At 36.7% G+C, this 16,870-nt stretch overlaps 1 protein-coding gene across 1 annotated transcript in view; it reads left to right on the forward strand.

Annotated features, from left to right (window-relative positions):
• dcc (DCC netrin 1 receptor) overlaps positions 1–16,870 on the forward strand; it is a 155,211-nt gene that overhangs the window by 33,917 nt on the left and 104,424 nt on the right. Inside the window, exon 6 of the mRNA XM_048186510.1 lies at positions 16,014–16,301. Within this exon, the coding sequence (XP_048042467.1) occupies positions 16,014–16,301 (288 nt within the window). The remainder of the gene's footprint in view (positions 1–16,013; positions 16,302–16,870) is intronic.

Below are 16,870 nucleotides of genomic sequence, written 5' to 3' on the forward strand. Positions count from 1 at the left end.
TTGGATCTCAAATGCATGTTAAAGCGACAGAGATTTCGATATTATTTTGTTTTGCTCATGCAGACTTATTTTTTGGCACTTTTCATATGAAACTAATATTTAATATAGCTTAATATAACAAGTGCTTTTGCCCGTGAGGCTCTCGGCTGTTTGTGTCCTTTTAATTTGAACTTATTCATTGTAATTTTTAAAGCCAGCACAATAGCTTGATGTTGTATGTAGTTTTTTCCGCGGTTTGGTCGGTTTTTGCAGTGATTTGTGAGCTCAGATCAGATCTTACTGCTACACCTTACAATGAGGATCCAGAGAATCCGGTTCCGGTTCAGATCTGGTCTTTGCTCCGGTCAGTCGTTTCATTGTGCTGGAACAGAAACGGATCCTGAAACACAGAATTAAAATGAATTAAATTGTTATTATTGATATAATATCAATCTAACTTCATTAAAAGGCTAGAAAAATATACAAACAAATACTGTAGTTAGTATGTATTACAGTTCTGTTAATATTATATGGAGGGCCTTTGAATATTGTATCGACCTTCAGGTGCTCTAGAACATCATTTCATGATGCAGTTTTGACTGGAAGCCATTAATCACATGATCAGTGTGTTCAGTGCGCTTTTGCTCCAGTCACGGTTTGATCAACTGCCTTCTGATGTTTCTGAGGACCTGCTAATTACATTAAACACATTTAATCACTTGACTTTTCATTTGGACACTCACACACACTCACTTGCGGAGGGGAAGATAATGTAATGACATTAAATATTCACATGCAGCTTCATTATCATGGCGTTATCCTCATGCAGCATGTCCTGTTTGGCATTAATGATGTCAGGCTCTTCTCTCTGGACTCACACTGACGCTGTTCTCCTTCAGGTCAGATGCAGACTTCAGATTTCAGTATCAGTCTGTAATATTCACACACACCATCTGATCCAGTGTTCAGCCCCTTCACATTCCACATTATACAGTACATTCCATTTTTATGACTGGATTCTGTGATTCCATCCGTGTTTTCTGCATCCGGTCAGGGTTTTGATTCTTCACGCAGACGCCGGTTTGACGCGTTATCGCGGGACATTAACTCAAAGTCACATTCGGTAGCTTCACAGACGCAGACGGAGTGTGTGATGTGACGATGCTGACGACACGCTCCCGCTGAAAATGATTTGGGTGTGTGGAGAGCAGCAGTCATTATCTGAAGATATGCGAGAGAGAGAGATGAAATAAAGCTGATTTAACAGCTGGAGCTCGGTAACCTTCAGAGGGACATTAGTGCCGTTCTCAATTTCCACATGCAGTTTGACTCGTTCATGCTTTCCGCTCTCGCGGCCGCGCTGCAAACGCTCTGGGAGCTGCTGATAATGCGGCCGTAAACGAGCCGTTTCATTTGTGTGAGCGGGAGACGCTGTGCGGTCATTTCTAAATGAGCACGACTCATTGTTTGAGATGTTTAAAGTGTAGGAGAGGAAGATGATTCACAGCACACTGATGGAGCGCTGGCCTGTCTCTCTCCACGATTGTGCTTCCTAAACGACTCCACATATGATCCTGATCCCTTTGTGTTGCGTTCACGCTGATTTTTAGCTCTGTGTGTCCGTCTGCTGTGTTTCTGGACGTCAAGATAAACTGTTGTGAAATCACTGCTTTTGTCTGGAGCGTCACAGAGTCGGTCAGCCTGAAGAAATCTGATGCATAAAGTCAAGGTCGGGTTAAAACACACACACACACACACACAGATTCCAAACAGAGTTATGAGAGCAGTGCATTGTGGGCCATTAGAGTTGAGTGACATCAGTAACCTTTCCTCAGTTCCTCTGAAGCGGCAGAGACGCTCACAGACGGCCTTTACAGCAGAGGATGTGCAGTGAGGAGCGTCTGAAGTGAAGGACACTGCTTTATCCTCAGAAGGAGTCGCGTTTGACACTCTTTATAGTGTCAGGATGTGAGCTGTTTTCATGTGATGAACTCTCAATGACTGCCGAAAAATATCAAGCTAACAAATAAACAATCATCTGCGATTATTTCTTCACCCTCGTGTCATTTCAACTCTGTGTCTGAGTTTAAAAATATGCTTTTAATGAATGTTTTTGCCTTGTTTTTCAGTTCTCAGAATGTCTAAAGATTCTTAAAGCAAGATCAGTTTAACTGAGAAGATTCACCGCATGAGAAATTAAGACTCATTTTCATAGATTAAAAACAGAAGAAAATAATTAGTTTTAATTAGTTTTAATTAGTCTTTTGTGTGGTTTTCCAGTTTTTACCAGGTTTTAACTCTTGAGACAAGATCAATCTAGTTGCATGAGCTGTTGTGTCTTTAATGAAACTGTATTTTATTCTTCTTGACTTTTTTTCCACTTGTTTTAAAGGTGCCCTAGAATCAAAAATTGAATTTATCTTGGCATAGTTGAATAACAAGAGTTCAGTACATGGAAATGACATACAGTGAGTCTCAAACTCCATTGTTTCCTCCTCCTTATATAAATCTCATTTGTTTAAAAGACCTCAGAAGAACAGGCAAATCTCAACATAACACCGACTGTTACATAACAGTCGGGATCATTAATATGTACGCCCCCAATATTTGCATATGCCAGCCCATGTTCAAGGCATTACACAAGGGCAGCCAGTGTTAACGTCTGGATCTGTGCACAGCTGAATCATCAGACTAGGTAAGCAAGCAAGAACAACAGCGAAAAATGGCAGATGGAGCAATAATAACTGACATGATCCATGATAACATGATATTTCTGGTGATATTTTTAAATTGGGAGCGCGCAATTTAAAGGGGCCGCAGCCTGAATCGGTGCATAGTTAATGATGCCCCAAAATAGGCAGTTAAAAAAATTAATTAAAAAAAATCTATGGGGTATTTTGAGCTAAAACTTCACAGACACATTCAGGGGACACCTTAGACTTATATTACATCTTGTGAAAAGACGTTCTACAGCACCTTTAACTCTTGTGCTGTTGAAAACCCCATCACACTCGTGGTGTTCCCGGCCTGCAAAAAATAGCTTCTAAATCTCTCGTTGTGCTACCTTATCACCAAATATTGGATTCAATCTTTTTGTCAGCTTAATTTCTTTCAACAGGTTTTGTGTTTATTTCTGGAATGGATCGACCTCATTGATCTGAGCTCAAGTACCTCAGTTTTTCAGTAAAAAAATAAATAAATAAATGTTATTTGTGGATAATTTTGTCAATTTTACATAAAATATGAAAAAAAATCACACTGATTATCACACTAGTGTGCTTTAATGTTTAATCAGGAAATGGGTTGTGAAATGCTTTTATTTTGTTTTTATTTATTACAAAATGGCACAAAGTCACACTTTAGGCGTTCCTGGTCAAAAATGACCGGCCTACAGAAAAATAACTCATTACATTATTTTTTTATGCAAATATTGGATTTAATCTTTTTGTTAAGTTGTTTTCTTTAAATTAGGACAGGTTTTGTATTCATTTTTGAAACTGATTGATCTGAGGATAAAGTTCATCTCTGTGCAAAAGAAAGCCTGTAATACTCAAAATGGTTTGTTTGTGTACATGAACGTGTGTGTGTGTGTGTGTGTGTGTGTGTGTGTGTGTGTGTGTGTGTGTGTGTGTGTGTGTGTGTGTGTCTTTATTTTTGCTCGCCCACATGTATATATGTGAACATGAACATGATGAACACTCCTGGACACTAAATTTTTCTCTGATTTTCAACTCACCCATTCATTTTCAACGGGCGGTCATTTCTGACCAATATAAGCTCAGATCAATGAGGCCCATGATCAATCATGAATACAAAACCTGTCCTAATTTAAAGAAAACATGTTGACAAAAAGATTGAATCCAGTATTTGGTGAAAAAAAGCGTAACGAGTGATTTATAAGCTAATTTTGTAGGCCGGTCATTTTTGACCAGGAACACAAGTGTGACACTGTGCCATTTTGTAATAAATAAAAACAAAATAAAAATATTTCAAAACAAATTTTCTGCTTAAATATGATACATGATAAACAGTGCAAATTTTTTAAATATTTTTTGTAAGATTGATTAACGATTTTTTCACTCAAAAACTGAGGCCTACGATCGATCCGTTCCAGAAAGAAACACTAAACCTGTCCTAAATGAAAGAAAACAAGTTGACAAAAAGATTGAATCCAATATCTGGTGATAATAACGAGAGATTTATGAGCTATTTTTTTGTAGGCCGGTCATTTTCGGTCATTGGGAACGCCACGAGTGTTACAATGTGGAAGAAAAAATTACAAAAATTATCAAAAACTATCAAAATTTTTGGGAAGTTGTTAGACTCTGGGTAACTAAAGTCAGTTCATTTTAGTCCAATGTGATAACATCAAGTAGCATTTTTGGGTACAGGCAGACTCCGCCCACACACTCTTCTGATTGGCTGTTGTTCGTGATTGATTTGGCTTGTCACTGGAATCTTATCGCATCATATCTGGTTAGGACACAAGTCCAAAACAAGGAAAAGTATCTGCAAAAATGGCTTCCTGACTAGTTTTAATTAGTCCTTTTGCATACAAATTCCTGAAGGAAGATACCTGAGAGGCAACACTGCATGAGATATTACGATTAAAATAAGTTATAAACAAGTGAATAAATCTGCAAGAAAACATGCAAGATACAGTCCGTTCAAACTCAATGTCTCCTCATAGTTGATTTCTGCAGTGATGTTTCATCATGTGACCAGCATCAGTGATGACAGGATCGTTCAGGGTTCCAGTATTAGTTCCTGACCTTGACCTCGAGGAGCTTCACGAGGACGAGCCCCTCGTTCGTTCTCTCGGGCTGGAGGCTCAGCTAAATCAGATTACACGCGTGTCACACGCGCCGCTCCACCTACGCCGCGCTGTAATCCAGTTACCATCACAAAAGCTCCCCAGACGCTTCCTAACCATAAATCTGTGAAATGAAATGAGCGCCGCTGACGTGTTTAATAAACACATGGAGTTCAGGAGGTGACACACCACAGATCAGTCACATGACCAGCGCTGTGATCACGTGACTTTAGACCGAACTCCCATCAGCCCTCGTCGGCGCTGGATAACACTCATTAAACAGGCAGATGATGTGGAGTGTTTGTGGCTTAATGAGCGTCACAGATTACACTCCAAATGAGTTAATGCAAATCTGAGGCTGAAAACGGTTTTAAGGACTACAACGAGCTTCTTCCCGGGTTATTGACATCACAAACCCTAAAATTTACATAAACCCCGCCCCCGAGAACACGCAACAAAGGGGGCGGGGCCATGTTGGGCTGCTTTAGAGAAGAGGAAGAGTTGTTTTTGTAAATGCCGTCATTTTACGCCGGACTGCTTCACAAACGAGGGTCAATTCAACACAAAAGATGAACATGACGGCACATGCTAGTGGATGAGTTGAATCAACTCCACAGCAACTACATCAATTTATCCACTAACCATTCAGAAACGTCTAAAAGTTGTAACTTCTTCCTGAGTCTCTCCATCAGTGTCGACTCCGGTTTGAACAATGTAAGGCTGAACACTGTCGTCATTTTGGCTGCGTGAGATTCTCCAGCTTTGTTGTTGTTGAGCTGTTAAAGCTCCGCCCTCTTCTGGAAAGCGGAGCTCATTTGCATTTAAAGGGATACGCACAAAACGGCGTGTTTTTGCTCACACCCAAATAGGGGCAAATTTGACAAGCTATAATAAATGATCTGTGGGGGATTTTGAGCTGAAACTTCACACACACATTCTGGAGACACCAGAGACTGATATTACATCTTTGTGATTGTATTTCCTGTATGTTCCTTTGGTCAGAAGTGTTTTAGCTTGTGTGAGTTTATAAAAAGCAGATTCAGAAGTGTCAGAATTGAGTTTTGCGGCGTGACGTTGATCTCCACAGGAGCGTCTGTGTAATTTCCTGTCTGTGGAGAAACGTATTATTGCTTTTTAGAAGCCGAGCAGTTAAATGACGTTCATCTGGGCTTATTTCAGATATATTATATTACTCATCGTCTAATAGCGCTGTGATGCAGACGGGCCTGAAATAAGCCCTAATGCTGCTGTTCCAGCTGAGCAAAGTCACATTTACCATCATCACTAACTATAGGCGTAACTGCAAGCGTATTTACTCACAGGTGAATCACAGGGAATAGTTTTGTCGTGCTGCTTCATCCTCAAAGCGGCGGTGGACACGGCTGTTTCTCTCTCTCTCTCTGTGGTGTCTTTGAAGGTGATGCAGACAGACGGACGGACGGAGCGTCGGCCTCCTCCATCATCCACTCCACATGAATATTTCAGAGCTGCTCTGATGAGAGCGGATGTGATGGAGGAGAGGCGCGGGAGGCTTTTATCCGGCACGGGCCGGGAGTAATTACAGTCTCTCCCGTCTCTTCTTCCTTATTCTCTTTTCCTCAGCGTCTGTGTCTTTGTTCAGATGAAGCTCCTGATGCTTTGTGGATGTTTGGTGTCTGGATTCACTCTGAAGCTGGTTGCTGTGCTTCAGCAGATCTGGGCTTTGATGTGTCCATCAAAACATGTTGACCTGCAGCGCGGCGCGTCGCTCTCACCTACAGCGGCGTCACAGCGGGCGCCGCGCTCCTTCCTTATGCTGTGCTTGCTCTGCTGAATCACGATTCATTAACTCGTTTGTTTTATGAATTGATAATGTGACGTCTGTGCTTTACTGTCAGGTCAGAGCGGGATCTGATCTTTGTTGTTTTTATTAGGATGTGAGCGTACAATTTGGCAGCAGTATTATTTGAATAATCTCAGTATGAAATTAATAATGATATTTAATAATATTTTTAATAATAGTATTATTATTATTATTATTATGAATAATATTAAATATTATAAATAATTATGAAATATATATAAAATAATATTCAATTTAAAATACTAAATAACATTAACAATAATAAAAAATATTAAATATATTAATATAATACTATTAATAATATTAAATATTCTTTTTTTATTTTAAATATGAGATACCTAATAATAATAATATTAAATAATATAATATTAAATATAATAATAATAATAATAATAATAATAATATTTAGAAATAATATTGACTATAATATATAAAATGAGTATTAAGAAGTATTATTTGAATAATCTCAGTGTGAGATTAATAATGATATTTAATAATATTATTATAATAATTATAAATAATTGTGAAATATATATATATATATATATATATATATATATATATATATATATATATATATATATTTGTAATATAATAATATTATTAATGATAAAAATAATATAATATTAAACAATAAATACATATTTAAATATTCCATATTTAAATTAATAATAATAAATAATAAATATATTTAATATATTATCAATAATATAAAATAGTATATTATATTAAATATTAAATTATATAAAATATTATAAAATATTTTAATAATAAAATATAAATAAAATTATATAATATTAAAAGTAATAATAATAATATTACATAATATATTGAATATAAATATTCATATATTATCAATAATGTGAAGTAATATATTTTTAGAAAGATTATTTTTATTAATTGTATTTAAATATTAAATAATATATTAAATAATAATAATAATTATAATATTATTATTATTATTATTTAAATGTATTATTTAGTAACCTCTGTATGTATCTCTGGTTTCACTGGACCCAAATCAGACTCATTTCTTACACATTTACATAAGATGCGATGTTTCTAGAAGTTAGACTTGACTTTTTATCTTGACATGCTGTTAAAAGTTAATTAGTCGTCCATCATGACCGGCTCTAATCGTAATGAAGACGCAGCAGGAGATCCTCCGTTACAGTATTTGATGTTTTGAGAAAGTCTGATTTAAATCATGTTCTGTCCTGGTCGACTGATGATCTGATATCAGGATTCATTAAGATCATCGCTGGAAGAATCGAGTGAGTCTGAGAGATTATAGCGTGGAAGCAAATGTGTCCAAACTCAGCACACACTCACACACTCACGTGCATGTTCACACACACACCTTACACACTTCTAATTAATCATATTTTCTGGGCGTAAGCATTAATCTCTTATTCTTGCAGTTCCCAAGCTGCTCAGAATTGCTGATTGAAGCGTTAGAGCGATCTGTTGATGACGAGTCGCTCATTTGAAAGCTTTCGCATCTCTCCTGCACTCGCAATATCAAAATTTCATGTCAGTCCCCAAAACTCTTTGTGTATTAAAATGCAAGATCCTGCAGCGTGACGTTACTGAGCGTCGATCGAATGAAGCCTGTATTTATAATGCATCATAAGTGTTTTCTGAATTCATTATAAAGCTCTTCATTAAGGATTATCATACACATTATAATGCATTATCTTTTAAGGCAAGACAGCACAGTGAATATACTGCTTTAACAATGTTTAAATATGCAAATAGGGGCTAATTATATATGCACTAATTTGCATGCATTGAATAAAGCCTGGTTCAAAATTCTAGTTTGATTGTTGTTGACATATTAGAGTTTATACTAGAGTGGATTTTGGGTTTCTCTCTTTTTCACTCCATGAATTAGAGTTTTCTGACTCAAACTCACTGCCTTTAACCCTTCTAATGCATTAAAAAATATAATGTTACCATGTTTTTACCATTTATCCCCTTTTTATTAATTAATTTAACCTGTAAAGCCACAGTTCACTTTCGGGTCAAAATGGACCCAATGCAAAAGGTGTAATAATTTAGTTTAAATAGTTATGTCTCTTAAAAATCTGACAAAAATAAATGTGTATTTTGAAAGTCTTGACAAGCTTACACAATCTTCATACTAAAACTATGGATTTAGAAAAAAAAAAAAAAATGTATGTGCCTCTTCTGGGTCAAAATGGACCCAAATGCAAAGATATGGATTGATAATGAAATCTACAGATGCAAATAAACACTTAAATGTCTATTTTGGATGTTTGCCTTCCACTAGTCTGAAAGAAGACATGTTATGGAAGCAAAACAGACCACAAAACTGACCAGTGCATGAAAACATTATATCTGGCCTTCAACCAGATATGATACATTATAACACTTCATACATAATAATATTCATGCTTATGCCTTTAGAGAGTATAATCCATTATAACATATATGAGCATCACTAAACAAATTCAGATATTGATTTCAGAAGCTCTGACATAAACAGAAACTCTGAAAAAAGTGTTTTCTCCTGCCATCTTAAAGGAGACCAATAATGCCCCTTTCACAAGATGTAATATCAGTATTTATTATAGCTTGTCAAATTTGCCCCTATTTGGGTGTGAGCAAAAACACGCCGTTTTTGTGTGTGTCCCTTTAAATGCAAATGAGCTCCGCTTTCCAGAAGAGGGCGGAGCTTTAACAGCTCAACAACAACAAAGCTGGAGAATCTCACGCAGCCAAAATGACGACAGTGTTCAGCCTTACATTGTTCAAACCGGAGTCGACACTGATGGAGAGACTCAGGAAGAAGTTACAACTTTTAGACGTTTCTGAATGGTTAGTGGATAAATTGATGTAGTTGCTGTGGAGTTGATTCAACTCATCCACTAGCATGTGCCGTCATGTTCATCTTTTGTGTTGAATTGACCCTCGTTTGTGAAGCAGTCCGGCGTAAAATGACGGCATGACAACAACACTCGACTACAACAACTCTTCCTCTTCTCTAAAGCAGCCCAACATGGCCCCGCCCCCTTTGTTGCGTGTTCTCGGGGGCGGGGTTTATGTAAATTTTAGGGTTAGTGATGTCACAAACCCAGGAAGAAGCTCGTTGTAGTCCCTACCAGCCGTTTCTGTAACAGAAAATATCTCTCTTTGTATTGAACTTTGAGCGTCGTAACTTCACAGATGTTGTTTATGATCAAACACCAAAATTACACACTAACTGAAGTTAAAAAAGTCCAATCATAATCAACCACCCCTTTAATGTTGATATCATTACTGTCTAAACTATGCATGCATATATAGTCAGTTGCATCATTTTATTGATTGCATTCATTGTGATCTTCCGAAGAGACTCATATGATCAGTTTAAGAAACCCTTGATAATGCATCTGTATGCAGCGGTGTAGAACACACTGTGTGTCTCTCTCTCTCTCTGTTTGGCCCAATTACTGTGTGTTTTGACTTGCAGACCCGCTGTGCTTCATGATGCATGTTGGAGTGCTGCTCTGTCTGTTTCTCCCATCAGCGCTGGTCGTCTTGATGTCTGAAAACACTCTTTTCCTCTTTTGTGGCTCCGTATGACCCATTTCCTCATGTCATGTGTGTTGTTAGCGTGCGCCGGCGCTCCAGTTTGTGCTGCCTTATTGTTAAGAAAAGCCGGACAATATGTTTCCATCACGCTCAATGACCTCGCATTCATCATTTTGTACCTTGTAATGAAGAATTACAGTCTGAATGCTGCAGTGCTTTGTTTTATTCTGAGCAACGATGCCGTAATGAGGCCGTACAGAAACTCGGAGAACCTCGTAGAACAAATCTGTGACGTTTAGCAGGAAACGCAGGATCAGCCGATTGCATAACCTTTGATTCGCTTTATTTCATTTTCAATGACAGATTTGAGTTTTCGGGGCTCATTATGACAAGTCAAGCATTCACTACACACATTGTTTCAAAGGAGCTTTACAGAAAATCATGATGTAAATTTTTATAATGTCTTAATATGCCTCAGTCACATTAATCAGATTAGAGCTGGACGATAACATCGTTACATTATGAGACAAAATCAAGCGGTACTGCATGTATATATATTGGATATACTTTTAGTTATATAATACATTTTTAAATGGCCATTGGAGTTTTCTGAAGTCATGATAGTTTTCTAGCACAACAAGAAAATCACCAGTTAAAGTGCCCCTATTATGTTTTTTGGGATATTCTCTTTCATGTTGTGTGTAATGATGCTGTTTGTGAATGCAAAAGCTCTGCAAAGTTTCACAGATCAGATACATGGAGTTTAGAAAGAAAGAATCGATTCTGAACTGCTGAAACGAGTCGTCAGTAATTCAGTCTCACGTCCTTTTGAACCTGCGTAGGTTTGTAACTAATTTGCATAATGCCAGCCCATTGGCTGCCGGTGAACAGCGTCTCTTGGCCCCGCCCTCAATCACTGTAGGTGTATCTGAGACTGGAAGAGTTTGGTTCGTGTTGTTCATGTCGAGAAGACCAAAGCAATAAGGTAAAACAGTGATTACTGTTCGCATCACTGTGAATCAAGAGCTGAGATTCAGATATGATAATGAGCGTTTGGTTTCTGGCCAATCAGAGCAGAGCAGCTCTCAGAAAGGCGGGGTTTAGAGAGACCGAATCTTCGAACGAAGCGTTTCAGACACTGAGAGAAAAGAGCTGATGCTGCAGTGGATATTATGAGAAAGTGTTTTTGACCCTGGATGAATGTGAATCTGCTGTAGGAGACTCTAAACAACATTAGGAGCTTTAAAATAGCATAATAGGGCACTTTACCAAACTCCAGCTAACTAGTGGCATTTGTCTGGTTTCAGCCGCTCTATCAGCCCACTGTCCATTAGAATCGACAGAATCCGTTGTCTGATTGCCTTCAGTGGGTTTGTTGACTTCCTGTTCAATTAGTTTGCATACAGCGGCGTCCCTCGGCTCTGCCGCTCGGCTACTAATGAGGCTCGGCGTAAGCGTTGATTGACAGATTACGACCCGTCCGCACGGCCAATTAGCAGACCAATGACAACAAAAATAGCTCTCTGATTAGCGAGAGACGCAGGACGGCCTCCGACTAAAAGGCCTCCCGCGAGATGACGGTCGTGTAAGCAGGTGGGCCGGCGCGAGCAAAGCATTGTGGGTCGTTAGATTGCATCTTAATTAGTCTGCGAGGTCTTGCCCTTTGTGTCGACTGAATCAAATACTGGCATAATCACGGCAGATAAATGCAGAAATCATTGTTAAACGGTCGTACAAAGAGTGTCGTTTGTTTGACTTTGTGTCGACCTTCCTGACGGTAATTGGCTCGTGTGTGAAACAGGTTTACACTCTTTTCAAAGAGAAATGCAAATGATTTTTTAGCGTATTTAAATATTTGGGCATATGCTGAAGGTTGTTCTGGGGTTATGTGTGCGCTGTGGGTGTAATTGAAGCGCAGACACAAATCAAACACTTTGGATCAGCTCTGAATGTGAACGTCTTTGACGGGCCGCAAACAGTGATTCAGCGTTTGTGACATTTGCGAAGCCGTGCTCGGGGATGCGTGTTAGACGTGCTGCTGAACGTGTGTCGCGTGACTCGGGGAAACGGCAGGTGGATTGTGAGAGAATCAGTCGGCCGTTGTGGTTTGATTCCTGAAGAGTGAAACACTGTGATTCTGTGGCGCTTTCACTGCAATGATCTGATTCATGACAGATGATTCCAGGTGGAATTTATGAGGCTCTGGACAGAGGAAGAGATGAGTTTAGTCATCCGTCTCTGCTGTTACCCTTCATCATCCGTCCTCTTCCTCTAATGGCTCCATTCAGCAGGAAACACTGGAGGAAAAGGACGTTCTAGCAGGTTTTGCAGATAAATCCAGTGCTGTGATCAGACACTTTTAATTAAAGGTTCTGTAGGTGATTAATATTCATTTAGTTTTTATTTAGCTTTCATTTAAAACTTATTTTTTATTTACTTTGTTTTGATTTAATTAATTTCTTTTTATTTAAATTTCATTGTGTTATTATTTTGTATTATTTTAATGTTTTTTTTTCTTTAATTTAACTTTATTTTATTATATTATATTATATTTTTCATTATTTATTATTTTTTATTTTATGTATTTATTTATTTATTTTATTTTTCATTATTTTATTTATTTATTTATTTTATGTATATTTATTATTATATTTTATTTATTTAATTTAATTAAATTTTTTCATTATTTTTATTTTATTTTATTTTGTCATGAATGTCATTATTTAATTTAATTTAATTTAATTTAATTTAATTTTATATTTAATTTTATTTTTTCATTATTTTATTTTTTTAATTTATTTTATTTTATTTTTCATTATTTTATTTATTTTTTATTTTATGTATCTTTTCATTATTTTATTTTATTTATTTCATTTTATTTTATTCTCTCATAAACTATACTATGACCAGCACGGGAATGTCTTTTATTTTATTTTATTTTATTTTATTTTAATTTTTTCATTATTTTATTTTTTTCATTATTTTATTTTATTTATTTTTTCATTAATTTTTTTTTTATTATTATTATTATTTTTTTTTTTCATTATTTTATTTATTTTTTATTTTATGTATCTTTTCATTATTTTATTTTATTTTATTTTATTTTATTTTATTTTATTTTATTTTATTTTATTTTATTTTATTTTATTTTATTTATTCTCTCATAAACTATACTATGACCAGCATGGGAATGTCTTTATTTTATTTTATTTTATTTTATTTTTATTTATTTTTATTTTTTCATTATTTTATTTTTTTCATTTATTTTATTTTATTTATTTTTTCATTAATTATTTTTTTTTTATTATTATTTTATTTTATTTTATTTTTTATTTTATTTTTCATTATTTTATTTATTTTTTATTTTATGTATCTTTTCATTATTTTATTTTATTTTATTTTATTTTATTTTATTTTATTTTATTTTATTTTATTCTCTCATAAACTATATATGACCTATATATACTACTATGACCAGCACGGGAGTGTCAGTGGGAGTGGCCTGTGCTTATGTAGCCAATCAGAAACACTCTCTTCCTGTCAATCATCCTGCACATTCAGGTGTGGTTGAGGTTTAGTTTAATCAGAACTCTGTTGTTTTGCTGATGTGAGTTTGGAAGAAAAGCTGTGAGGATAAAGTTAGTAAAGCAACTGTAATGATTCACAGCACCTTCGACACGAGGGACGCTTGTAGGAGTCGATTGAGTTTCCTCTCTCATTTTCTCTCTCTCTCTCTCTCTGCTGTCGTTCTCCTGCGGCATCTCTGCTATTTTCTCTCCTGTGATATTCCTCTATTTTGGGAATGCAGAAGCTGAATATTTCCTCTGCCGCACTCTTCATTTTCTCTCTCTCTCTGTTAATTAGATTTAAACGCTCTCTCCGTTCATTTGCATATGAACACCCTCTTAATGAGAGCAGATAATGAAGTTCTGTAATCACAGGCCACAATGTGTCTCTCATCAGCAGAGGAAACGCTCATATTCAGCACATTCATAACATGGTGTGGGATTGTGTGTGTCGACAGCTCTCTCTGCCTCTCCTTCATTGTTTTAATGTTGTGCTTTAAAGAAGTGCTCTTATTTTGATGTGTCGACGGACATACTAAAGCACATGTACAGTTTGTACAGTATAAAAATCATTGTGTATGATAAGTCCCCATAAAAATATTTGAAAAGTCCCTTATTTGAGTTTATTTGATTAAAAATACAGTAAAAACAGTGAAATATTATTCCAGTGTAAATCAGCTGTTTTCTCAGTGAATATATAGTAAAGTGTAATTTATTCCTGTAATCATTACTCCAGTCTTCAGTGTCACATGATCCTTCAGAAATCATTCTAATATGATGATTTGCTCATATTTTTGTGGAAACCGTCATGCATTTTATTTTTCAGGATTCTCTGATGAATAGAAAGAACAGCATTTATTTGAAACACAATCTTTTGTAACATTATAAATGTCTTTACTTTCACTTTTGATCAATTTAATGCATCCTTGATGAATAAAAATGTTACTTTCTTTCATAAAGTAAGATTAAATCTCCCCAAACATTTGAACGTTATAATCAGAATAAATGATGACAGAATGCCGTTCCAATCATCTCTTTCATTCGCTTGTTTTCAGATCTCATGATTAGACTCGTGCGTCTCTGTAAGTGACAATCATATATATTAGCCTCAATCTGTTTCACATTCCCTCGTTTGACCTCGTTCATATTCTGGTAATCAGAGGTTATATACGGCTGCGTGTGTGTTTTTGGCCCGAGGCTGCCTGCCTTTGGTTAACGCACCCGCTGAGCATAATTGGAGGCAGTTAAGGGAATGATGTTAACAATAATCACTGCGATAAGACGCAGGACTCCGGCAACACATTCTGTTGGCAAAAAGCTGAGAAATAATTGTGGTTCCCTTGTGAGTTGGTGTGATGCTGGGCTCAATCCACCGCGGCCGCATAAACCCACAGTCGCGCCGTTATTAGCGTGTGTGTTCGTGAGCTGAGGTCTGCGTGATCACATTCACACTGCTGATGAACATCTCTTTATATATGTAATTATGTGATTGTTCTTTGTCTTTTGTTGTTTGTCACTTTAAGAGCTGCACGGATCCAATATACTGATACACATGGCGGTCGAGCAAATCCAACTTATTTTTAAAAAATACTTCTGTTGTGTCACAAAATGTAGTTTTAAGAGTTTTTTAGGGGAGAATGTAGTTATTTAGATATTTATTTATTTTACAATTTCTTTAGATTTCGCAGATGTGAGCTCCAGCGCTCGTGTACCCGCCGAGAACAGCTTCATCTCGGCCAGTGCTTCGGGTATTTGCCGCTGGCTCTTAAGTAGATAGTGGTCAAACATGAGAATATATGACTATATAAACATCTGGGGTATATCAATGTCAATCTTTGGTCTTATTAATCTATTTCTTGTTCCAGAGCAAAATGATTTGGGTTAAGGGGAAAATGAAGTTTCATAACTTTATATTTAGGCTATATTTAACTTAAATCCTGTGCTAGAGCGCTGCTTTTGTTTGCTTGTGTTTATTCCATATTGTCTTTTATAATGGATGTTGTTATTAATTTAAATATTGTTGTTAAATAAATATTATTTTATATAAATAATATTTGGTATTGAGAAAGGGTCCATTAGTGATTTGTGATACGGACTTCAGTGAAAGTTACATTATTACACCATTAGATGGCGGCAAAGACTTTATGAGTGAATAAGAACAAGGACGTTGTTTTAGCGCTGTCATGGGAAATCCCCTTAACTATTAAAAGCACAAAGATATCGCTTTCCTCAGCGAGCATTCAAACAGTTTGTCTCTCTTGCTGTCTTCCCTCAGGTCCTCTGCGGGTGGTGGTCCCCACCGAGTCGGTTTCCACCCACCTGGGCGACACGGCGCTGCTGCGGTGCGAGGTGACGGGTGAACCCATGCCTGTGGTGCGCTGGCAGAAGAACAGGGAGGACCTGCCCTTGACCTTTGACCCTGAGAGCAGAGTGGTCATCCTGCCCTCCGGATCTCTGCAGGTCAGCAGGGTTCAACCACCTGACTCGGCCACGTACCGCTGCCTTGCGGAGAATCCAGGCAGCTCCCGAACCGGCACCGACGCTGACCTGCGCGTCCTACCGGGTGAGCCGCACATGGATCAAACCATGGGAGTCATGTGACCGTCTAGTTAGCTTTATTTCTCTAGTGCTTTATACAATACAGAATGTTTCAAAGCAGCTTCACAGTGATAAACAGAATCAATGATCAAAAGTCACTATTCAGATCAGTTTCGTTCAGAGTTGATTCAGATCAGTTCAATAACTTTGTAAAGTCATTCAAAATTCAACGTTAACACTCTGAGGTCTGAGGTATCGCCGGCGATACCACCGCGGTTTTTTTCTTACCAGTGTGAAAGACTCAAAATACTCCGTCAATGTTGCACATAAAATTAAGAGTTATACACCATTTTAATCTGTGGATTATCTTCTTTTATTTGTGTACACTCAGAGTAAAAACAAAATGTTGTGCTTTTTGTAAAATAAAGAAAACTAACATGATGCGTGATCTCTCGTCTCCCTCTGAAGGAAGTCCAATCTGATAGTTCTCAGAAAATGAACTGTAACTTAGTGAATACTAATGACACAAAAATTAGACTTATGTCTAAAAAAACGTTGAAATGTCAGGTTTTAAATCGTGTAAGTCAAATCGAA

This window comes from Megalobrama amblycephala, linkage group LG4 (genome assembly GCF_018812025.1).
Source record: "Megalobrama amblycephala isolate DHTTF-2021 linkage group LG4, ASM1881202v1, whole genome shotgun sequence".
Taxonomy (NCBI): Eukaryota; Metazoa; Chordata; class Actinopteri; order Cypriniformes; family Xenocyprididae; genus Megalobrama; species Megalobrama amblycephala.